Consider the following 24,905-nt stretch of genomic DNA (forward strand, 5'->3'; position numbering starts at 1 on the left):
ACGTCACTAAACCTCACCCCGTCCTGCCCACACTTGCCTTAGCTCAACGTGGCCCCCATGCTTCTGTCCCAAGCACAAGGCCGGTCCTTCTCGGAGCCTGTCTACACCTGAGGCAGACCCTGCAGCGAAGACTGAGAGTCCAGATGATTCGAAGGCTTTTCCAGTCACGCCCTTCAACGATCCTCTCCATTTTGGCTGCAGGGATTTTCCTCCCTCTTCTGATGCACGACAAAGCTAGGATTTGTCACGTGTGTGTGTATGTGTCCTGGAAAGAGGAAGATGTTTTGAGTACGGCCATGTCTTAAGTCTGTTAATTGATGTTTGACCTGACCGACATACCTGCTCCACAACGACACTCGCCTGACTTTTCTATCCAGAGCCAGGTGTGAAGAAGGGGGTACATCCAAAATAGGTCCATCTCCAAAGAAGTATTTGTGTGTTGGAAGGCACTAAACGGAAAAACACGGACCTTAAAGAATGCACGTCTGATACCTGGTCCCGTTCGCTGGGTGAAGACCTGTGTTCTGGAGTTTTCTGTCGAGTCCTTCCAGGAAAACAAGAAGTTGTTGTCCACGTGAGATTACAGTTGGATGCTTGTTTTGTCTGCGCAAAGTCGACGGCATTCAAACCATTCCATCCCAAGCCAAATAGGTGACTGTTCTAGGCCATGCTCATTGGTCCACTCTCCAGATGCCAAATCGGTTGCCATGGGAACTTGCAGGTGTTGTGAGCTGACGGCTGACATTGCACTGGTTTTCCACTGTAGAACACCTCATCAGCCTATCCAAAAACGTTTTTGTATAAAACCAAGCTGAATTATATCCAAAGATGTAAACATTTTAATGGTATTCTTTGTTTAACTTCATAACATTCTTTTAAGAGATAAACTACGCCATTGTTTAAGTTGAAGTTGTTCCTGTTTTAAGGGGTTGCCAGTATAAAAGTGCTTTAACTGACACTAAGCCAAAAACCTTTTGTTTTAATTACCAATGTATAAATGATATAGAGCATGTCCTTTTCTTGGGAACTTGTTCTAGGTCTGCCCCTTTAAACATGGAACTGTCACATTTTGTTGAATAACCTTTTACTTTTAAAGAGTAACCAAATGAAAATGGGATATATTTTCATGGAGATTTTCTATGTCGGTACAATAAGGTACAATAGCTTTCTCTTTTTATTAGCAGAATTGAAATAGTTAAATGACTAGCTATTGTGTGATGAATGATGAATGATTATGTGACCAAATAACGCTTTAATATTTTAACATTCATAGTCTTTACCTTTTATAATACTTTCTCATGACTAAAGCACAGTAGCATGCAGGTGTATGTACATATGTATGTTCTCTGTGATTAGTTGACAGTTTGTGAACCTTGAAGGCAATAGCTGCTAATAGAAACCAATTCAAATAACTTACAAGATAACACACAATAGTTTTATGATATACTGTAGATCTGACCAAAGAAAGCGGATATGTGTTTGTGGCACAAACTTTTGTTACGCTTTTTTGACCTTTTGTTTGCTACATACTGTGACTACATCACTACTGAAGTCTTTACCAGGATGTTGAACTTGGTCCCAAAGAAGTAGTGTTAATTGATTCACAGTATCTCTAACTTTATCGAGAAAAATAACCAAAATGTAAGTTTTCTTGTAAGCACTACTTGTCTTCAAGGTCGACCATGAACCCTTAATGAGTGTCAAAGGTCTCCTCAAAACAGAGCAGTATAAAAGTCTGAGTGACTGTTTCTCCCATCCCTTTTTCTTACAGTATGTTGTAAGTGAGAGATGTAACGCAAATATGATGCCAAAAAGTGATGGGATATGGGATCTTTCTTTTTACATTTTCGATTTAGAGTTGCATAGTGCTAAATACAAACTTGTGTTGGTTCTTTTTGTAGAACTGAAATTTTCTTTCTCCTTTTTCTACTCAACATTTGTTCATCCTGCTATGTACAGGAAATGTTGCCCAAACCAAGACGTTATGTTTTTGAAGACTATTATTGATATTATTATTGCTGTTTATCCACAACCCCATTTGCTTTGTAGAAGTTTAAGGATGATGTGAAAATGTTTGTTAGATAAACAAAGGCATGGTGGTCTTGGGCACACAAGGTGGAGTTATGGTTTAAAAAATAGTTTGATGTTAAGATATTCAAAGTTACGTTGTACAGCATAAAACCTTTTAAAGGCCCTAACTCAACCCTGAGCCCAAGAAGTCCACCAAATAGAAAAATAATTAAAAGATTTTTAGTGTGCTAGAATCTGATTGCTATGACCAATGAGATAAAACAATGCTTTAATATGTGATTTCTGTCTTTACATAACCGATTCACTGTTGTACGTATCATATGAAACTGAAAATCTAAAGCTTTAGCCAGTTAAGAAACCAGGATTTATTGTTGTCTTGGCCCTCCCAAAAATGAGACAGAGAGTAAGATTAACATAAGTCATCTGCAGTCAGAGACCAAGCTGTTTTATTCGAACTGTAAGTGTTCATGACTTGATTGGGTAGATTCTCTTAAATCCTCAATGTAATTTTTCAGTCAATTTTTTTCAGGCATTTTAGACTCAAATTGGAATTTTAATTTAGGAAATCAGTGAGTTTTGCCACTCGACATGGATCTATTTATTTATTTATTCGACACAAAGTTCCACAAATGAATGGAAGAATGCATTCACTGTATTTGATTTGAAGAACAGTTGAGGCTGTTCTTGGAATTGGGAGTGCAACTCTGATTCTAACCCAACCCACAGACCAAATACATCTCGACGTCTGTACTGTCACATCGATATTGGACTATAAAGTGTGTCTATCCTTTTCTTTCTTGTCGCTGGTTGTCAGATCATACAGGTTTGCCTATCATTCCACATATCCATTCGATTGAGACTTCTGCCAATGTTTGACTGAATTGCTCAAACATTATTTTTTAACTTTCAGTTGGATGAAAAACAATTCTTGGTCTATTAATTGTGATTGCATTCAGTATTTTTTTCAAGACTGTTTTTAATATGACTCTCTTATCTTTCTACTCTTTTCTACATGCTCATACTCCAATGCGCCTAAACCAAATAAAACAAAGACATTTTACTTGAACCATTTGTATTGTTTGTCATTTCCATCAAAATTGCTAATGCAGCCAGGTTAAATTTGGCCTACCTTATCTTAGCAGTCTGATCATATAGCACAGACAGATTTGTCTTTTTATTTTACTTTTTCACAAATTAAACTTTACTCTGAACATTTCTAAAAGACTTGCAGACTGGCCATACGCTGTACCAATGGTTAAGCTTATTGGGCAATATGATATTTTTTTATACAAGCGAAGCTGGTTCATGCAGGGGGACGCGAGACCTAGCGTGTCACTAGCAATCGTTATCACCCGTCAAGGCACACCTTCCTAATAGGGCGGGGTATATAGCAGGGACCCCGGCACTTGCATTGCTAGTGCGACACAGACGCTCTTGCTCTCCTGTGGCCTCCCCGGCCTCCCCGGCCTCCGCCCTTTGTCTCGTCTTCTTTTCTTCTTTCTCAGGGGAATGTGTTCGCTGCTCTCTGCCCGGCAGTGGCGGATCTAAGGGGTGGCAAGGGGTGGCAGCTGCCACCCCAATAAAAAATACTGCCACCCCAATCTTTTTTTTTTTTTTTTTTAATGCATTTAGCAGACGCTTTTATCCAAAGCGACTTCCAAGAGAGAGCTTTACAAAAGTGCATAGGTCACTGATTATAACAACGAGATAGCCCCAAACATTGCGGGTAGCCATTGTAGTGAAACAAGTTACAATTAAACAACATGAACCTCAATCTTCCCATGGAAAATATTATTTGTACATTACAGAACATTTCAATAAATAATATTAATGTTACTGTTTAATTTACACTACAATGTTATAGCCTAATCATTTACCATAGGGAGTACTGTACCCCCCTACTTTGGATTTTGATTCGCCTCCAGGAGGCCACCCAACAACTTCCTTCTGCCACCCCATTGCCACCCCGAATGAAAATCTCTAGATTCGCCCCTGCTGCCCGGATGTCGAGACGGTGTCTCAGGAGACGGTGTCTCCGTTGGGTGCGGCAGGGAGCCGCTGCGAGCACAACCATATGCCAAATCAAATATTACAATAATGTATTGTATCGTGTGGAATAAAGTATCAGTTAACAACACTACTGAGTCCTCCTGCCTGAACCAAATATCACCTTCATCTATGCGGGGGTTTACAGACTGTGAAAACATCAAAGTGCAATTAGTTCATCCAGCTAGAGTAATCAAAGAAAAGTGACTTACACCTCCCTTAGAACACCCACATCCCGTTAGCCAAACTTTGTCACACATATTTAACTCAAATGTAACCTTTCCATTCTCAAGAAATATTTTTTATGGCTACTGTGTAGCCTATGTATCATTATAAATTAAAACGTAACATTTTGTACTTCCATTTAGGCCACTCAGGGGTGACAAACTGTTGAAATTGTTCCAATCAGTGCAGGACACCAGGCACAATGCCAAGTGAAGCGGGATCACGGCGAGTGCTACATCAGCCTGGTGGAGAGCCGACGACTCATCAATAACCGTAGCAACACAACTGCCGAGTCAGCAGGAGTGAGCGCACGGTGGAGGTGAACTCAAGGCAGGAGCTGTTACTCTATTTATATCTTAAAGGAATCAATCAAAAAGGAATGTTAAAGTTAAGGCATCATCAATATCATGCTGCACTACGGTGACAATTAACATTTTGAACTTTTGATTTAATATTGGGAGTTTTGGGAAAAACCTTGTCACATTTTTACATGCTTTCAGATTAGCTTCCTGACTTCATGATTAATTGTCTCCAAGGACGAGAATTGCAATGGTCATACATTAGTCAAATATATATTTACTAACACAACCTTTATTGTAAATCTTTTAAGGGATATAATGTAGTATTAAGGCAATTGAACAAGGGTGAATGATTATAGGTGGCTGTATCACAACGGTACATCCGATGGATAGATGTTGCAGTTTTAGTGTTGTAATTGGGACACCAGTCACGTTAACTTCATTTCCATAAACTCTTTCCTCTAAGTGCATACACAATCATTTAAATTTAGATGTCTGTGGTCATTGATTAGATTAGATGGAGCAGATTAACAGCCTGGCTGTAGTCAACAACTTTTTTTCTAATTTGTGTATTACACTAGTACACTAGTTACCATGGATATCTTGGCCTCCTGCCAACTTGGCATCTCCTGCCAATGACTCGTCACCAACTCAGACAAAACCAAACTAAAACTGACCTAAACAACATAACCAAGCAGACCAATCACCTCCAAAAACTAGCAGTCAACACAGGGGACGTTGATCTCCTGTGTATTCAATGTTGTTTTCCATCCTCTACTAATCAAAGATGATCTCTGCCACTTGTTGACAAAGCTACTTTCCTCTTGCTCACTCAATTCATTCCCAAAGTGTAATTCGGGCCCATAGGAACAGTCATGTCATCCCTGAGAGACGGAGAGAAGAAGGATGGAGGGTGAGAGGTGGAGGGTGAGAGGTGGAGGGTGAGAGGTGGAGGGTGAGAGGTGGAGGGTGAGAGGTGGAGGGTGAGAGGTGGAGGGTGAGAGGTGGAGGGTGAGAGGTCTTTGTGAGGGAATCCAAAAATACCTTCCCTCTAACTTGACAGATGTGGATCTTCCCTTTCAGCCTTGCCTCTGGCAGTCAGCTCTTTTTCTTTCTTCTTAGACCTACTGTTGTCCTTCCTCCTTAAGGATAGTCAGCTCCTACAGGAAGATTTTCTTCGTGGGCCCCTTTCCCAGATTATATCTGGACAATGATGTCCTCGTAATAATGCTGTTTGACTTGGTCCTCAGTGGCAATAGCTTTACATGGCTGTTAGTGGCTATGGAAATGTTAAGTCCAGGACAGGTGAAAACATAGTTGGAGTGACAGTAATGGGTGAGAAGAACAAGTCACTCAGGAAAACTCCCTGGAAGGCTCCTTTAAAGACCTACAAATCTAGACATGAAGCAATTGTAAAAGGATGTTTGCATACATCACTTAACTGAATGCGCCATACATATTCATGAAGTAATTTAAGAAAACAGTTCTGAGAATCACATTATTCTTAATGTCCAGGGAGGACATCATTCCCTTTAAAATGAATCACATAAATGATCTACGCTAAGCAAACATAAACAGTAATTACATTGTTATCACGGTTGCCCTGAGCTACTAATATGAGTTACTTACAGAGGACTAACTGGTTATTCATGTAGGGACAAGAAGCAGGGAATGGTAAACACCACTGTTGTGTCGTGCAAGGCTAACAACACTGTTTAAAAAACAATTCGCTGTCAGCACTCCATAACACAACGAGGTTTCTCATGCATTGTTGAACAGAGGGCTCCTGGGGATGCGTCTCTCTCTCCCATCCCCAGCCTCTCATTGCACACGCAGAACACACACAGACAGGGTGTTGTTGCTCTGCTGTCAGTCAAACAGTGTCTTTGTGACAGTCATAGTCTCCTTCCTCCCTCGGCCTTCACACGCCATCCCACAGAAGGATGCTGTTTGCTTTTTATTGAAGTATGATACAGTCATGCTGGGCATACTAAAGCATGCTACTACTTAAGAGCAGTGCAGTATGTACTACATAGGAGTACATACATAAGAAGATTCACCCATACAACATATGAATAAACAATACATATTTTTGACTGTGAGTGTTGCCATCAAAAAAATCGAATCAATTTTTTTTTGTATAGCCCTTTTTACAAGCAATGTCACAGAGGGCTTCACATACACCCATAGAACTGCCCCTCAACCAACCTAAACCCTCACGGAAAAACTACCAGAAAAACTCACTAGAGGAGGAAAAAATGGAAGAAACCTTGGGAGGAGCAATTCAGTGAGGGTTCCCCTCCTCCAGAGAGGGTTAGTGAAAGAGAGGTTCAGAACACAGGCTTAACATAATCATACAGCTGGGAAGTGTCAATGGTTGTTGAAACACCAACATCCAGTGTTCAACTTGGAAATCCAGTGTTGCCATAGAAACAGGCGGCATACAGGTGTGGCAAAGATTTAATTATCACCATTTGTGAAGTGTGCCAACTGCCTAGATTTGTGGAAACAACAAGTAGTATACTGGGAATTATGGGAAAAAAACCTTGAAGTTCAAATACTGTATATGAAAAGGCAAGAGCCTAACGCCATTTTCTCTCTCTCTCTCTCTCTCTCTCTCTCTCTCTCTCTCTCTCTCTCTCTCTCTCTCTCTCTCTCTCTCTCTCTCTCTCTCTCTCTCTCTCTCTCTCTCTCTGTCTCTGTCTCTGTCTCTGTCTCTCTCTCTCTCTCTTTTGCTCTCTCTCAGCTGTCATAAGACAAACAAAAAGCTGCAGTCCATTGATTCCACAACCCTTCAAACAGCTCAATCTTCCTTTGCCAACCGGCAACAAAGTTCTGTCGTTAGTGAGATTGGAAGAGCCCTGTGCATTCCATCATTGGATTTAACCTGGTCTTGTGAACCCCCCACACACCCCCACTCTCAATTACCCATCCATCCTCTTCAGCAGACTAAGATGTGGCATCCATCCTCTCTAAGCAACGGACAGTGGAGGGAAGGAGGGAGAGAGCGGGCTCAGGAGCTGCCGCAGTGCAGCAGTCTGGAGTGAACACGGCCGTGCCTCAGCTGCAGGTGTGAGGACCAGCTGTGACCACGTGTTTGTCTCCCTTCCCTCGTCTCACCTTGGTCCTGACAGTGCTGGTCGTAGTCTCTCTCTCTCTCTTTGGCGAGCCACAGTGGACCGAGGCTTCTCTCCGCTTACCGTCCTGTGAAGTCAAGCTGTCGGCCCGCCTCTTTTCTTTCGGTAATGTTAAATTGTGAGGAAATAACTGTCTCCAATTAGAACAATTCTGCCCTCAAGAAATTAATTAAAAGAGGTCAGAGACTTTGTAACGTCCGCCTGGGTCATGACCAAACTTTTAAGAAACAATTACATTGATTACTTTCCTGAAATGGTGTCCTTTTAGGCAAATGGGATGGCAGGATGTAATTAGATTGCAGTTTAATCGGCAGTGGTGTTGACTGAGATTATAAGCAGGAGCAAGAATACCTTGATGGGGGCAAACAGACAGCTTTAGTCTCCCTCTGTTTCCTCACTCATACCTGGTATGTAGTGTGATGTTTATGCTGATCATTTTTGAACAATATTGGGTAGCATTGTAAGTGTTGCTATGTAGTTATGTTGTAGTTAATGTAATCTTCATGTAAAGCGTTTGACATCCACTCAATGCATTCTTACCATGTGAAGTTTGTTAGAAGATAAGTACCATTTTACCTGAAATGAATGTTCCTCAGGCCTGAGCAGCATTTGATGAGTTTACGTAAGAGAGCGGTTCGAGAATTCAAAGAATACATACTTCAATTCATACAGAATCCGTATACTAAATTGAGCACGAATAAATGGAAGTCACGCACCATGTGCAATGAGTTTTGAGCCATGCCTTCCCATCTTCCCTTTCACCTTTGCATTTCTGAAGCAGGTTCTCCAATGAGGCCCCTATACTGAAATGTTTACATGGGAATTTATTGACACAGCTCTGAAAAACAGACTCCAGACGTCTTAGACGCTACTGGAGATTTTCCACACAGCCTACTATCTACCCAAACGTATTACAGCTGCCTTTACTTTCTTTCTTAATCAAAATGTGTAAAATATTTTATTTACAAATGGGTTGTTTCATGGCCAGTTTGAGACATTCAACAGACATTACGTATTTAAACTCAAGTCTAATCAGGATATAATATAGTCTAGTGGTCATGCTTGAATTACACCTTTACTCCAAGGGGGAGGGTATCACCATGGTAATAGCAAGGGGCAGGTAGACAGGTTAGCTCTAATTGACTGGCTTAAATTCCAGGCATAGCTCTGGCCGTTTCTGAGCCAACGCAGTGCCACACGGTCGGACATCCGCTCACTACAGAGATAACAAGTTTGAGTTAGGTTACTGAGGATTCCCACCTCGATGTGGAATCATGTGTGAGAAGCCCCGACCATAACCATAACAGGTTCAGAGAATGGGAGGTCCGAGGCAAGTAAGAAAGTATTTAAAAAGAGATTAGGGCTAGACACTCGACAGCACGGCAGAATGACACCAAACAAACAATAACAATATTTATATGTGAAATGGGAGAGCTGAAAATCATGTGTGTTTGATTTAGTAGTTTCGCTGTTTTCAAGAGACAGATTACATTTTATGCTAAAAACAACAGACCTGTTCCATAATGTAGAAAATCAATCAAATGTATGGTTTACCCTTTTGGTTTGCATGAAATGAATTCCCTAAGCCATCTCTTTGTCTCAATTTTCTCGCTCACTTTGTTGGAGATATGGTTTCCTAGGGTACACGCACACACGTGGGAGAGACAAGCGGACACACCTGTGAGAGACAAGCGGACACACCTGGGAGAGACAAGCACACACGTGGGAGAGACAAGCACACACACCTGGGAGAGACAAGCACACACGTGGGAGAGACAAGCGGACACATCTGGGAGAGACAAGCGGACACACGTGGGAGAGACAAGCGGAAACACACAAAACAGAGAACACAGGAAACAAGCAATTACTAGGCTCAAATGACAGGACTTAATAGATGGTCGTGATCTGAGAGCTGCTCGAAAAGACATGACGAATTCTTGAAGTTGGCAGCCCTGTAATGCAGGGTATTGATTTACCTCAGCACCGTATTGGCCATGAAGTAAGTTATTAAAAGACAAGAACAGTGAAGGTTTGAGTATCATTAGAAACCATGGAGACAGGTCCGATCAGGCCAAACGAGTTTAAAGAGATACATTCTCAAAGCAGGCATACAGTGTGCAACACCACACTCAGCAGTAAGAAAGATATACTGAAAAATGATAATTCACAGAGGTCAGTAATGATAATCTCACACAGGGCAAGTTCAGTCTAGACAATCACGTATTAGATTTGAGCATTTATTGTTACATGACATGGACATGTAGATTAACTTTGGCGGAGTGGATGATCTAAGGGAAGCACTCCCTGCCTCCTCGATGCAACACATCCATATGATGGATAGAACATACAGACAGCATGGGGGAGAAGGGGACGGTGGAGGGCGGCAGCAGCACTGATCATACAACAAATGGGCTGAGTGTGTGCGTGTGTGCGTATCCGCGCGTCTTTTAAAGACGACTTATCGGACGTGGCCCAATGGATATGCGCTGCTAACATGGGTGTGGTAGTGGGCGGAGGAAAGGAAGGTGGAGTAAATGGATGACGCGCGCTGCCCTATTGCCCTGCCTGAACTAGCTGCGCTTATGTTATCCACCAGTTTAAAAAAACACACTAGATCCCATTCTGTATCCGAACCACACTAGATTACCCCACCCCATAAGAATACTTGGTCTCTTATCATATACACAACTTTTATTCTCTGTTACTATCAGCCAAGTCCCAGAATTATTGCAGGATTCATCTGAAATAAACAATTTTGAAACCTGACTTGGTCTGAACTCCACCAGGGAGATTTACCATCAAGAATTGCATCTTGTCTACATGTCAGGGCTGAGAATACAATAAATAATAGGAATAACAAAAAATAAATAAATATACGTATATATATATATTCTGACTGCAATAGCAGAACATTCACATCGATCTTCCGTTGCCAGTCCCTATACTCAAAGTGACTGTACAATTTCAAAGAAGTGAAAACCTGCCCGCTCTGGTCTGCAACAGAACAAGTCTTAGCTAAGAACACTAAATACACTGGTGTATTTATGTACACACAACACTAAACTAGACACAGGTGCTGACAATGAATGTAATACTCCAGAGAGGTGGAGAGCGAGCAGCTCTCTCTCAGAGAACCTTGGCATGACGCGTATGCAGAGGGAGGTTGATGATAAGACTACAGCTTAGTCATTACTGACAAGACACAGGTGTATAAGAAGCTAGGAGCTAGAGGAGCGAGGGAGAGAGACAAAACGCACCACAGACACACAGCATGACAAGGAAACACCAGGGAACAGAACTGTTGGGCGGCACATCACATTATCAACTGATGTCAGACTCATGCAATCGACCAAAGGTGAGGCCTTCCCCTTTAGGACAATAGGGTATTACTAAGTACGTACATGCATTATGTATGCATTCACAGACACACCCTGCGGCCTCAAATGGCATACTTTTTCATTTGACTTGTGTTGACAGGGTGGGACAACGCCGACAAACGCTGATTGAAACAGAGTTTTTTTGCTGCTTCTGTGTTTTGAAAATGGCTGTGCATTGTTCTGCGAGTGTGGGCATTTCTTTATGACTGTGGAGACTCTTAGATGATGAGCAGCCTCCTGCCATGCCAGGTTTATTAAGCTAAGTAGCAACAATGAGCTCTGTTTGACGTGTCAATGTGGGATACTAACCATTGTGTCGCATGAATCATTCGACGAAACCACCTTCTCCAGGGTGACAACCGTCATAAACATGCAAACTCAGTCTATTCTCGGATCCAATTATTTGATTGTGATGTATTTCCTAACCTAAGGGAAAGGATGTAGGCCTGCATCACCCCTAGTGAGTGAGGGGTAAACTGCTGTTACAACTGCCTCGGCTGTAGGTCCTTCCACACAATTCAATTCACATATGCAGAAACACCCACAGCCATACAAGGAAAATCTAGTGGTCTCTGCACATTTACAGTAAAAGGGCCTCCTGTGATATAAAAACAAAAAAGGTCTGCATCCTCGGTGCCTCCCAACAAATAAAGTAATATATTCAGGATCTCTCTAATTATAATAGAGTATCTGGTGTTTTTCCTTTTGATTTCAACACTGATGGTTCAAGTGAGGACAAAACACAAAATTCAACATAGTAGCTCATGGGATTGATTCCTTTAATTCTGAGTACAGTTCATTGTCCTTTAAGCATATAAAACTGTGTCAGGTACACACCAACATACATTTACAGGACATTTAGATATTTGCACCACAAAATCACCACTAGCCATCAACCACTAACGTTATCGTACAATATAGACATTAAATGGCTGTCACATGTTAGAGGGATGGTAATACCTGCTGGCTGGCAGAATCAAGCATTACTATGAACACCATATAAGTGAAGAACCATTGTACAATGTTCTTGCTGAACATTGAAAATAACATTGTGCATAGCATAATTATAATGAGCTATATGTTTCAGATAAATAAACACAGACAGGCAAAGGTTAAATGAGATCACTGCATCCTTTGTCGCACATACACTGCACAGGTTATCACTGAAAGTCAAAAGAAAATGAAAGAAAGGCTTGGACTGAGTGGTCTGTTTAGGACACACTCATTGCAACTATCTCTCTCTACCAGGATTCTGTCTGGGCACATTCATGCTTGTTGACAAATGTACCAAATGGGTAATGACTGCCTGCCTGTCGTTATTTTTTAGCTTGTTGCTCGCTAAATACTCAAGGACAGTTCCCATTCCAGTCCTTCCAAAAAGTCCTAAAGTGTTTCTTTGTTGGTACACATTAAGAAGTTAAGTGGGTTAAAATACCTCAACAACCTGACAACTTCTGTCTGATGTTTCTATCTGCTAGACTAACTGGAAAACTCCAATATTCCTAATATATATACTAATACTACTAATATATAAAAGATTCCCTAATCGCTGTGTTTTTATACAATGTTATCTTCCATCCATCTTATTCATAGAGGGTTTTTTCTGCCATGCATACAGTACTAATTGGAATTTAGAGATAAAGTATTTCAATCAGAATTGTAATCTTCATTACAGGACATTTTAGTTATGAATATTCAAACAACTAGGAACAGGGTGAAATCCAAAGCTCAACACAGTACTAGAGGCTGCACTGAAAAATCTTGCGGATTATCAAAGGTCTACAAAACTCTAAGGCAATGTGACATTCACAGTAGGGTAGTTTGGTGAGTTTCATAGTCTATAATCCGTATCTGGTAGTATTTACCCTAGGTTCCCACTTGGATGGTCACCACTGGGGTTGTCAGACGATTCTGCTTCCGCACTGGGCCTGCCCCTCCTACCCGAGAGATGATCCATGGACCTTGGCGAGGCGTTGTCATGTTGGCGGCCGTAGCAACACGCAACCACATCAGCCAGATCCGCCCGGAAGGAAGGCGTGTAGAAGCCGTAGATGACCGGGTCGCAGCACGTGTTGAGGTTGCCGAAGACAAAGAGAATGTGGTGGACGTACTCCGGCATGTTCCGGAGAATGCGTGGTTGGAACCAATACCAAATCCCCAAGAGATAGTAGGGTGTCCAGCACACCACGAAGGAGGCGACAATCACTATTGTCATCTTCAGGGTCTTCATACGAGCCTTGGGGATCATGTCTGTACCGCTTCGTCTCAGGCATGATTCACCACCTGGAGAGACACAAGAGTAGGTAGATGGTGATGTACAGTGTCTTCGAAAGAGTTTTTGCAAATGGCCATTGTACAATTATAGTTTCAGTAATGCCAACGTGGTATTTGTTTGGTTTCTATTTGTTTTATATATTTTTATCAGGAATAAACTTGTGGTTTGGCCACATTGAGAATTTTTGTAGCCCAGAATTAAGGTATTTGTGAATGTTAAGTTGTGAATGTGTCAAGGGTAAAAGTGTGTAAGACGGCACACACCTTTGCTCTTAAGCATCTGCCGATTGATCTCGATGAGGATGTGGGTGTAGCAGAAACTCATGACAAGCAGCGGGAAAACGTATAGTGTCACGAAATGGAACATGTTGTAGGCTGTCTCCTGCCAGCGGTGCTGGAAGCTTCCATGCGTCACACACTGAGTGAAGTCTACTCCCTCAGCTTTGATAGCCCTGAAGATGAACAGCTTGACATGGAGAAGAAAGAAGGGACAGGATCACTCCGGTGTTAGAAAGCCACTTTTTTCACAGAGAAACACACAGACAATACACCCTCTTTGAATCAGAAATCTGTAGCAACATTTGATTGTCTCACAAATAGTATGCATTATGTACTGTACAAGAAACATGCATTTCCTCCACCACAATGTTGATCCAAGTCATGTTGTGACATGTTGTGGCCTGATAGTTTGTTCTGCTACCCACGAGGGACATTGTAGGAAGAAAGATGGCGGTGAGGACTTCAGACGTATCGATCCCCACAATTCACCTCCTACTTCTATTTTCTGTCTGGCATCTCCCATCCCTTTTCCCCTCATACGATTTAGTAGTCCGCCTCGTGTCCTTCTCTGTCTTCCCACCCACGGCCCAAGTGGCCATGCATTTCTCTCCTTGTTTAGAAAATATACTTTAAAGTGGCCCCTCTGGAAGCCAGCCATGTTGTATCTCCCTGTACATTAGGGGGATTGGATCTGAGATCAAATGCTTCTCTCTTTAGCTCTCTAACCTTTTGGGATGCAATACTTATGCAGTCAGCCATGAAGAGACTGAAAGGTATTTCCTGTTAGTGTGGTTCAAAGGCCCCGTGACCTTGAACTAGAATCATCAGTGTATACTTTCAACAATAAATGTACCTACAAGAGTGATAGGATGGAAATTCTGGAGAAGGCAGGCCAGAAGGAGTCACGACAAAGGAAAGGAGTGACTTTTGTTTATTAGTCGAGCGGCCCGGATCAAACAATCAGTTCAAGACAAACTGATGGCATGAGTGAAAACTCTGTCTCAGCCGTGCTTAAATACATGAGTTGGACAGTACAGATATAGAATGCACAGAATTGCTTCCTTAACGCGTCTTCAGTGGTCAGAGCACTGATACTCTAGAACGTTCAGCAGGTGAAGTGGTCGTTAATCACATAAGCCCTATTTGTACATGATTTTCCTTACTGTCTCCCCACTGTCTGGACTGCGTGCTATATTCTGCTCAGAGAGGGCCTCGCTGCATGACCTGCTCAGAGGGGGCCTCGCTGCATGACCTGCTCAGAGGGGGCCTCGCTGCATGACCTCTTGACCTTACAGAGGCTCAAGCTGTACATGTACCCAGAAAATCTGCCTTACAAAGAGCATCAAATCTTTTCCTGTTTGATTTCTCCTCTGTCTGATTCTTCCTGTACAGTCTTCTGACATAAACCCTTTCCCCCTCTTTTCTTTCTTTCTTTCTTTCTTTCTTTCTCCCTCTCCTTTTTTGTGGCATTTTCTTTTCCCCTCCACTCTTTGCTGAAGTGTACCTCTCAGCATCAGATTGAGTGGATCTGTCAAACTAGCCTGACTAAATCTGAGATGTCATCCAAGTCAAGTGATAGAACTGAGGAATTAAAAACTGTTTGAATTAAAAAGCTTGTCTTTTCTCTAAATGCAGTGGGCAGTTCGACAGTATTTTCCTATCAGCCTCTTTCACCTGCATGTATGACATTGATTAGATGATCACTGTTTGTATAACCTCATGGTTAAGTACAGTAATTCAGTGACATTCCTCACATTTAAGGCAGAGTGGGCTCAAGCAGTCATGTGGCATGCGAAGAAGATCTGTGATAATCTGTGATTACTGAAATACTTGGTCCTATGAAGAGGACAGGATCCCTTTCAAGACTACAGTAGCTGCTACGGCATGATAACGCAAACCCACCTGTGGTGAGGCTAGGAGTAAGCTGAGGACCCACGCCACCAGCAGCATCCTCTTGTTCCTGCGCCCAGAGTCGAGCGCATCCAGCGGGTGCAGGATGGCGTGATGGCGGTCCAGACTGACCACCACCAGTATGAACGTAGCAGAGTGCATGGCAAAGAGCTTGAGGAAACACATGAGCTTGCACATGACATCCCCGGCGTACCACTGCACGGTGATGTTCCAGATGGCGTCCAGGGGCATCACCACAAAGGTCATCACCAGGTCGGCCGAGGCCAGGCTGCCAATCAGCGGCCGAAGGTGGGCCGCGAGACGGCGCCCTCTCCCGCAGGTGACGCTGATGAGCACGGAGAGGTTGCTGATGGCAGCGAAGACAAACAGCACCAGGGTGGCCGCGACCCGGAACTGGGCCGCGACCGTGAAGGTGGGGGCCTCCCAGTCCAGAGGAGGTGGGATGGAGGAGGAGTTACTAAAGGACCCCAGGAAGGTGTTGTTTTCTGGTGGGGATGTGGGGTTCGCCCACATAATAGACACATTTCCCTCCATCCTGTGGAACAAAAAGTGTGGCAGTGACAACAGAAATCACAACACTAATCAGTGATGGAGAGCACTAATAGCAGGTTTAGGGTGATTTATGAGAGCTTGCAGGCAGGCATGCTGCGAAGTGGTTGGAAAACTTGCACTGTGGAATGCAATATGTGGTCCATGATCGGCAGGTTCTTCCAGGTCATTGGGAAAAGATCCACTTTAGCATCTCACCTCTAACTACAAGAGTCTCACAGGGATCTGTGCTGCGACCAAATCCCTTCTTTTTTTATATTGGTTTGTTAGTCGGACATCTCTTCTTGAACGTCCTACTACAACTTAAAACAGACTCCAGACCGGACGGAGCTGCTCTTCATCCCTGTTTGATCCTAACCAGTACTAGAGCTCTCCATCACTTTTGACGGCAACACGGTGCCAGCCTTTCATCTGCAATAAACCTAGATGACATCCGAGATGACAATCTGGGTTTCCAGAGGCACATTGCTGCCCGCGTATCTCGGTCCTTGTCAGTATATCCGACGCAACATCAGGAGGATCTGTCTGTTTCTGTCTGAGGACGACACTCTGCAGCGGGTCCAGGCCACAGCACTCTGTCATCTCCTCTGATGTAAATCCCTTCTCACAGTCCTATAAGCCTGTGCCATTCGTTGGTATAGAACACTATTCTGAGTGCTGAGATCAGAATTGACACACAGTCGGTAGGGCAAACACGTGAGTTGTTCACATGTGCGAGACCCAGGAAACCTACGATGTGTCATCCATTCTGTCACTTTTAATATGAGACTGTTCACTCAGACTTAGTAGAGAACAGCAAGGGTATGAGCTAGTGGGAATATTGGTTACATTGTTGTATTCCAGTGATGCCTGCATGGTTCATATATTTTTTTACTGTTACTGCAACAACAAAATTGCATAAAGATATCCTGCATCATTGTTTTTGGAGACCATGTGAACAAATGGATTTCATTTGCACAGTAAAAAACATTAACGGTAATATACCAAGCTTTAGTATTCCTGAAAGATAATGCATTTACCTGACATACATACATCTTTCTCAAAAACAGAGCTGGGTCCCTATGCAATTTGTAGTATGACTGTGCAGTACATGGAAGCTGCATACAGCCTCAGTAGACATGTGAATGCACTATAAATGTTCAGTACCAAGGCATTTCAATGTGTAAATCAAAGCCGTTATTGGAACACAATTCATACCCAGCAACAGTGTGTCAAGTATTGATATATATACAGTATATATACTGTATGTAAGCAGATGGTCATAGCTCCATGTCATATGTTCATTTGGCTACATGACACCACATGGTTACCGTGGTTTCTGTTGGCTTAGAGACAATGCAATCAATTCATGAGAGTTCACCGGAGAAGGATGTCATCCCACTCACGTATCAACGACCATAGAGATTAATCTTGAAGTGAGTTGAACCTGTACTGTAAGGACTGACTGAAGACATTTGGTTGAAGCAAAGCTAAATTGCCTTCATACAAATCACAAGAAGCAGAAAATGAATAGGAGTCTTGTGAAACAGTGCTGAAATACTGAAAATATTTATTTGATACTGAGTATGACATCAATCAGCTTGTGATAAGAAGATCCCTAAACTTTATATCCAAATGCAAAGTGCACATTTTTACTGTTATTTGGCTGTCTATTGGACATTTTGGAAACATTTGGATATTCTATGATTTTATTATAAAATACCCTGTGGGTTTTCTGCCACTAAAACAAGATTAACATATCCTTGAGAGTACTTTGAGCCAAATTAACCCATTTTCACCCATTGCCCATTTTATGAATGGACAGCAGGGCTGCATTAGCTACCCCCTCCATATTTCTTCTCTGCGCAGAACAGAAATGTTTACATGTAGTTTACATGACAGGTGTCATGCTGACCTCCCTAATGTCTGGGTCTGTCAGATCCCGTCTTTCAGACATGTTGGTTAAAAGAAAAGGACAGATTTTCCAAACTGCTACCATTCCACGTGTATGTACTTCTAAGACTTTCACTGCAGGTAGACTGACTCAATAGAGTGAAGGAGCTGTTCAGAATAATGAGCTTCTCAGCCACCTGCATGATTTTGCATCTGTCTGCCCTTGATCGACAGTTGCTGTGCAGCAATGAGGAATGTTCCAGAATGACCCAGAACATATCTCTGACAGTCGCGCTGTGTCTGTGTCACTTCACCCCCATGTCTTGTTTCTTGTTTCCTGCACCTAAGCCTCAGAGCTGAAGCACATCTGCAATCAGCTGCTGCCCTCCACCCTCTGAGATCTCTCATTCAGCGCCTGCATGATGAAAAGAGCTCAGGGGATATATATTTTCTGTCCAATCTCCAGCACAAATAACAAAAATAGTTTGGAAGGAATATATAGTAGACAAGATGCATTGTTCATTGTACATGACCTGTTATGGGACGATAAAATGTCTTGTTTTTTATTACTTTGGTGGACAGTAAATGTCTGACTTCAATTTCACTGAATCCAAATTTTAGTCTACAGAAATATCACCTAACTGTGTTTTTAATGTGTCAATATCCTGGTAAAAACACACAGTACATGTGTCATTTCTGTGATTGGTGCTGTTCATTTGTAAGCTACTTGACTACTATGTGCAGATATGAATCATCCATTGGACTTGCTCCTCCTCCATTCAAGCAACTATTGCTATAATTAAGCCCTGATTCACTTTGAAATCGCTCTATATTGCTTCAAATATCACACCTGTTTCAGTCAAATCCATGGTTTTGAAACAATACATTTGATGTTTGTTTTTTACAATTTGTCATTTAGTTGCACTCTGTATAGCATAACTGAGGGAGATGTTTAGGCTCAGATACACTGTTTGTATTTCACTGTATTTTACTGCTCAATCAAACAGCACTTCGGTCAATAGCTGCAAATCAAATAGGTAAACATGTGGGATAGGATTCAGTAGAGGATTTTTGTCTCCTCTTTCTGATTTTCATAATCATATGATGTATCCTTCCGGAACACCAGCTCTGGTCCTCGAAGAAAACCTTTTCCATGTATGGAAAGTTAATGTTACTATTATATTCAAGATCATGTTGTCTCAAACAGAATCAACTTAAAGTTATCACCCTTCTTCATCCGTTTTAGTGTTTGGAATATAAAATTACAAGTAGAGTAGAAGATTAACCCTTTCTTTTATACAGGTTCTAAGTATACAGGTATTTAGGGTAAGAAGTTCATAGATTACCATAGAAAAACATTGGTTGATCAACATCATTCAGTTTTTTGTAAGTGTCCACCATACCAACAAATCATCTCCTTCATACTTAGAAGTGTAATTATCAGATCAGTATTGGTGCAGTGGTTTCCTACCTGGTTGAGGCTTTTGTTTCTGTAGAAATGGGATCCAAATCCCCAAATGTGTGAAGGAATAAAATCCAAAAAATGCTTTTTTTTGTCCCTGCTGTTCGCACCCTTTAGAAACAGATTCGGTGAGGTTTGAAGTTTTATTGGTTATTATTCTTGGTTGTAACACTCAACAACGCAGGGTAGCCGAGTCAAATCCTTGCGTTCATCGCATCCATAAGAAGAAGCGCAGGTAGTTAAATAGTTCCAATCATTCCATCACTGCATGAGAGAACCTTTATGCAAAATATTCTTCAGAGAATGATCAGTTTACAAAATCGATTAAAGGTTGCGGGCACCGTGTGTAACACCGACTTGAAGAAGCAAAAACCTACCTGCCGGCAGGAACGGGGAGCTGTCCGAACAACACTTGGTGCTGACCGGTCACTTTCTGTCTTCCATAATCATAACTCCGACCCCGACTTGGGTGTTTTTTATGAAACATGAGGTTGCTAATCACTTCATATTACAAATGAGATCCGAGACAAAGTGTAATATAGATTTATATCATTATTAACATTTATGATATATCATATAGCATATGGCTATCTGCTGATTTTCTTCTGAAATAGGCTATTTGATATGTATTCCGTCTTGTTCAGTGGCCTATTCTTTCAACGGTTGCCCACATCGCTTACCTTTTGGTCACATTTAACAATTTTGTATCACAAAAATTATTGGAGCACAAATTTGCATTGTGTGTCATACAGCTTTGGTGTGCTATACAAAGAATGTTTGCTTAATCATGTTACACATCACACATTGATTGCTTTTGTACATGTTTATAGTAAAGAATGAAAGACTAAATTATATTCCAGATTCAGTCTTATTTATTAAAGTTTCTGCATATGAGAAAATTGATGACCAATGACATGCTGGGGCTGAGCTGCACATGAATTACATGCATTGTCTACATTTATACGTGCTGGGTGCAACATTTAATATTGTGTGTGATTGAAATTCATGTAGACTATGGCTACATTGCAAAAGTGTCAGAACTGAGAGCGTGTGATCTCTCCATCTCTGGATAAACCACTATATGCACTCGAGATCCGTTGTCCTGCGACCAAAGAGCGACTTAGCCGCAACTTAACCCATGGTACCAAAATTAATGTATCCAGCCGACCAAGGTACAACGTCACGGCAACGTTGTCCACGGGACCAAAAAATAACGTAACCAGCCGACCAAGGTACGACGTCGCGGCAACGTTGTCCACGGGTCTAAAAATAAGGTAATTAGCCGACCAATGTACAACGTCGCGGCAACGTTGTCCATGGGACCAAAAAATAACGTAACCAGCCGACCATGGTACAACGTCGCGGCAACGTTGCCCAGGGGTCTAAAAATAACGTAACCAGCCGACCAAGGTACAACGTCGCGGCAACGTTGCCCACGGGTCTAAAAATAACGTAACCAGCCGACCAAGGTACAACGTCGCGGCAACGTTGTCCAGGGGACCAAAAAATAACGAAACCAGCCGACCAAGGTACGACGTCGCGGCAACGTTGTCCACGGGTCTAAAAATAACGTAACCAGCCGACCAAGTTACGACGTCGTGGCAACGTTGTCCATGGGACCAACTGGCAACATTCCCTTTATAACGTTGCTACGACGTTGCCACGACGTTGCCAGAAGGTAACGTCGCGGGTTACCAACTGAGCACTTACTGGCAACGTTGCCGCAACGTCTGGGATTTCTGTTCCCAAGTCCGCACTGTCAGCGTCATACACCAATGACACTTCTGCATACGTGTGTGTATATGTGTGTGCGTGTGTGTGTGTGTGTGTGTGTGTTCCCAGTGTCGCCGTTTCCTGCACGCGTGCGTGTGTCACTACTACTGTGTTTCTTAAGAAATGTTTCTTTTTGACATCTCAGAATTTTTTTCACGGAAATGTCATGCATGAAAAACAATTTCTTAATCCCTTAATAATGCCCTGCATGACTGTATTAAGAAACTGTATGTGAAGGAAGACATTCCAAATTGAGAACCTTGAGAGTATTTTACTGTTCGGCCGCCAAAAAAAGAGCACTCAATTATATTCATTTGAAGGCATTTGTGCCACTATATTACATTTAGTCATTTAGCAGACGCTCTTATCCAGAGCGACTTACAGTAAGTATATTACTAAAAAATGTATATGTTCATGAAGTTGTTGTTACCTAAAAAAAAATTGAGAGAGAGAGAAAGAGAGAAACAGGGATGAGAAGAAATAAATATTCTAGTCTAGTCTCATTTGAATTACACTGATTTCTTTCATGTCTTGTCTGCCCCTTTGTAGGTCAGAAATGTTCTGAGGTGGAGTGATCATGAAACGTGACCCGCGCAAGCTTACTACTCACACTGATTGGTGAACTAGGGTGTGGCTTGAACACAAAGGTTGATTACTGGTGAGAAATTAGGTCCACAGTACCCTAGGATGAAGGGTTGTCCCTGAAAATCTATAGTAAAGTGCATGGAATCAAAGCGTCTGTTATTTGTCAATTTAGACGATGACATACAAAATACAAAAACAGAACTAGTTAGCAGTTTAGCCAACAACAAGACCATTAAATAATTCTCTGTGCTGGCCTACCAAAAAGTATCTTGTATTTTTCTAAATGTAGTTTAATGATGTTTGTATGTGCTAATTTAATCTAATTGATAACACGGATCCTTGTTTAAAATGTATGTGAGTCCTTCATGTCTGCTCCCATGCCTAAATATACAATGTGGATGAAGTAGGAGAACATCAAATGACAATGCTGCCCCCTTCTGTGAATACTGCTTAAGTGCAACAATAATGGTATGTGTAACCTTGCTTGCATTGCTTGCATTTTAGTAAACTTCATGGAGTCAAATCGTTTTCCTCGGCTGTGTAATTACTGTGACACTATTATAGTTAAAGTGTGGTAACAATGTTAGATACTGTGATTGAAACAACAACACCAATAATCTGATATCCATACATTCTACCTTCCATTTAGTTTACGTGTACACTCACACATACAGCACACTGTGTATGAACAATGTTTCACCTTCTGCCCATCAACACATTTCTTGAGTTTTTATGTCCAGGATAGGTCTGTGTTAAATTCCCTAAAGACTGGTTACGTAACAATCATAAACCCATAATGTGTGCGTACACTTTCTTGTTTACTGAACTTCAGATTTGTGTGTTAGACTACATGTAGATCCATGCTGTGGTTCCCTGTCCTACAATGATAGAGTTTAATCCCAGATTTCAGGCTCGAAGACATGTTCAAACATTTGCATCTGAATGCAAAGCAACAACATCAATGGACATTTCCTTTTCAGATCAAGGAACCAATTGAGGATGTTAAAATGACAAAACAAATCTTAAACCAATGAACATATTCAGCCTTAACATTTTAGAGGGTAAGATGTGTGACAGATTGCTCAACTAGAGTGCTTACCTGACAGAGAGGGTTTCAATCTTGCTAAAAATCATAATTTACAAAGCAAACTCTGCTTGTGAGACATAAACTCTTGTTGTTGTGTTCCACATCTTGACATATCAAGATGGAGGGCACTGCAACTGATACTACTGAATACAGATGAAATAATCTCAATGAAAACATCAGCAATAACCACAGGGAATTTATGTAGAGTGATGCAGTGTTGAAACATTGCCAACAGAGGGAGGTCTGTCTCCTACAGCCTCATGTTTTAGAGTACCAGAATACTTCATGTCTCAGAGCACCAGAACCTGTAGTGCAAAATAAGCAGCAAGGTTAGACAATATGTGGCAAAGCATTTAGCACACAGTATATTGTACCAAGACTTTTACTGCAAATGAATGCTGTAGGGACACAGAGTTTTAGGGGCTTTCAAGTCAGGACAATTAACTCCAGTTATGATGCAAACTTTGTCAAATGTGGATACAAATCTTGCTGAAAGTAAACAGTTCTGGAGTCTGTATGTTTTTCACATACTCTTAGTGTGTGTCTATCGATTTGTCTGTCTGGGACACCACTAGATTCCTTTTTTTTTTTTTTTTTTACATCTGACAGTCTTAGCAAAGTGAATACTTTATCCTTATTTTCTAGTCTGGGTTTTTAATCAGGCGTTAAACCACATAATCTACTTAGAGTCAGTATTTAATGTGGCCCCATGTTGACACACCCATGGTAAGGGGGCAGGATTAACTATCACATTTAGGCAACAGTAATGAAGTGTTTTTGGCAAAGACTGGACCAAGGCCAGCTGACACCAACATCCAACCTCACATAAATCTCTTTTCTTTCTACCGTACTGTAGGTCAATAAGAGGCTAATGTTGGATTAGGGCAAACATCACATCCAATTGTGGTTTAAAAACATATCTCGTGATAGTAAGATTAAGCAGTATCATTTGTATAGTGAGCATTTCGGTTACAGCTCCTTCAAATCCATTCTCTTAAAGCTTTGATTAGGTGAAAAGTGATTCAACGTTAAAAAACACTTTTCTGTAAAGTGATAGATGATCTGACAGAGGGACAATGTGACTGTCTGATATGATGTGAGGTCAGTCTTTGCAAGACACACAGTGTTTATAATTAGAATTTTGAGATGTGACAGACCTGGAGTATAAAGAGCTTCAAAGAAAGGTTATGCTATGCAAATTATATTCAAAAGTCCCTGGAGGGTCAATAAGACTTTCTGTGATACACATTGTTTTGCTAATTAATTCAAAGGAATATAATTTGTGTTGCTTAACAAACTATAATACAATACATCAGGTTGAGAATCACAGTATGTTGCTTGGATACACTCCATTAGCAGATCTGTGTCCAGTTGAGGAGTTCAAGTACCCCTTTTTCAAAACCTATAATCCCCAACGTCATGTGACTGAGAGCTTTGGCTGCAACAGATGACATTTCCTTTGATATTGGGTCAGAGGGTCAAATAGATGCCCTGTGTAAATCTGGTGTAACTTTCCACCCTAACTGGAAACGTTAATATGACATGAATGAACTGGTGAACAGCTGAGTGGAGAAATACCTTGTGGTTTTCTCAAACCTGCTTCTATGCTACACACCAAAATGGCCAACCATTTGAGAAAATGTAGGATTAGCGTGGACATTGCATGTGAAACGGAACTCTAATCTATCTAATACATAAATCCTGTCAGCATTCCACACAGCAGAAAATCCTTGGTCACAGTACAGTACAGTAAGTCTCACAGCAGCTTCAAGGTAGAGGAAGAGAAGAGTTTGTTTTGATGTAGGACATTTGTAACCTTTTTCTAAAGGTGCTGAATTTCTGAGATATTCACAAGGCATGTGTACCTCTTTAGAATTGTTATTTAAGAATTAAATTCAAACATACAGAAAGAGGCAGAGATAGATGGAGAAAACGAGACAGAAAAAGAAAGGATATCTAAATGACACCACTGGCTCAAGCAGGGTGCATTACTGAGGC

General features: G+C 41.6%; 1 protein-coding gene across 1 annotated transcript; it reads right to left on the reverse strand.

The window, feature by feature from the left end:
* Nucleotides 1–12,976: 12,976 nt before the first annotated feature.
* Nucleotides 12,977–16,113, reverse strand: LOC134040839 (gonadotropin-releasing hormone II receptor-like). The gene is made up of 3 exons (XM_062486971.1): nucleotides 15,571–16,113; nucleotides 13,654–13,855; nucleotides 12,977–13,398 (listed from the first exon to the last, which is right to left on the reverse strand). Exons 1-3 carry the CDS (start codon nucleotides 16,111–16,113, stop codon nucleotides 12,977–12,979), a joined length of 1,167 nt encoding a protein of 388 aa, XP_062342955.1.
* Between the last annotated feature and the right edge of the window lie 8,792 nt (nucleotides 16,114–24,905).

This window comes from Osmerus eperlanus, chromosome 20, assembly GCF_963692335.1.
Source record: "Osmerus eperlanus chromosome 20, fOsmEpe2.1, whole genome shotgun sequence".
Taxonomy (NCBI): Eukaryota; Metazoa; Chordata; class Actinopteri; order Osmeriformes; family Osmeridae; genus Osmerus; species Osmerus eperlanus.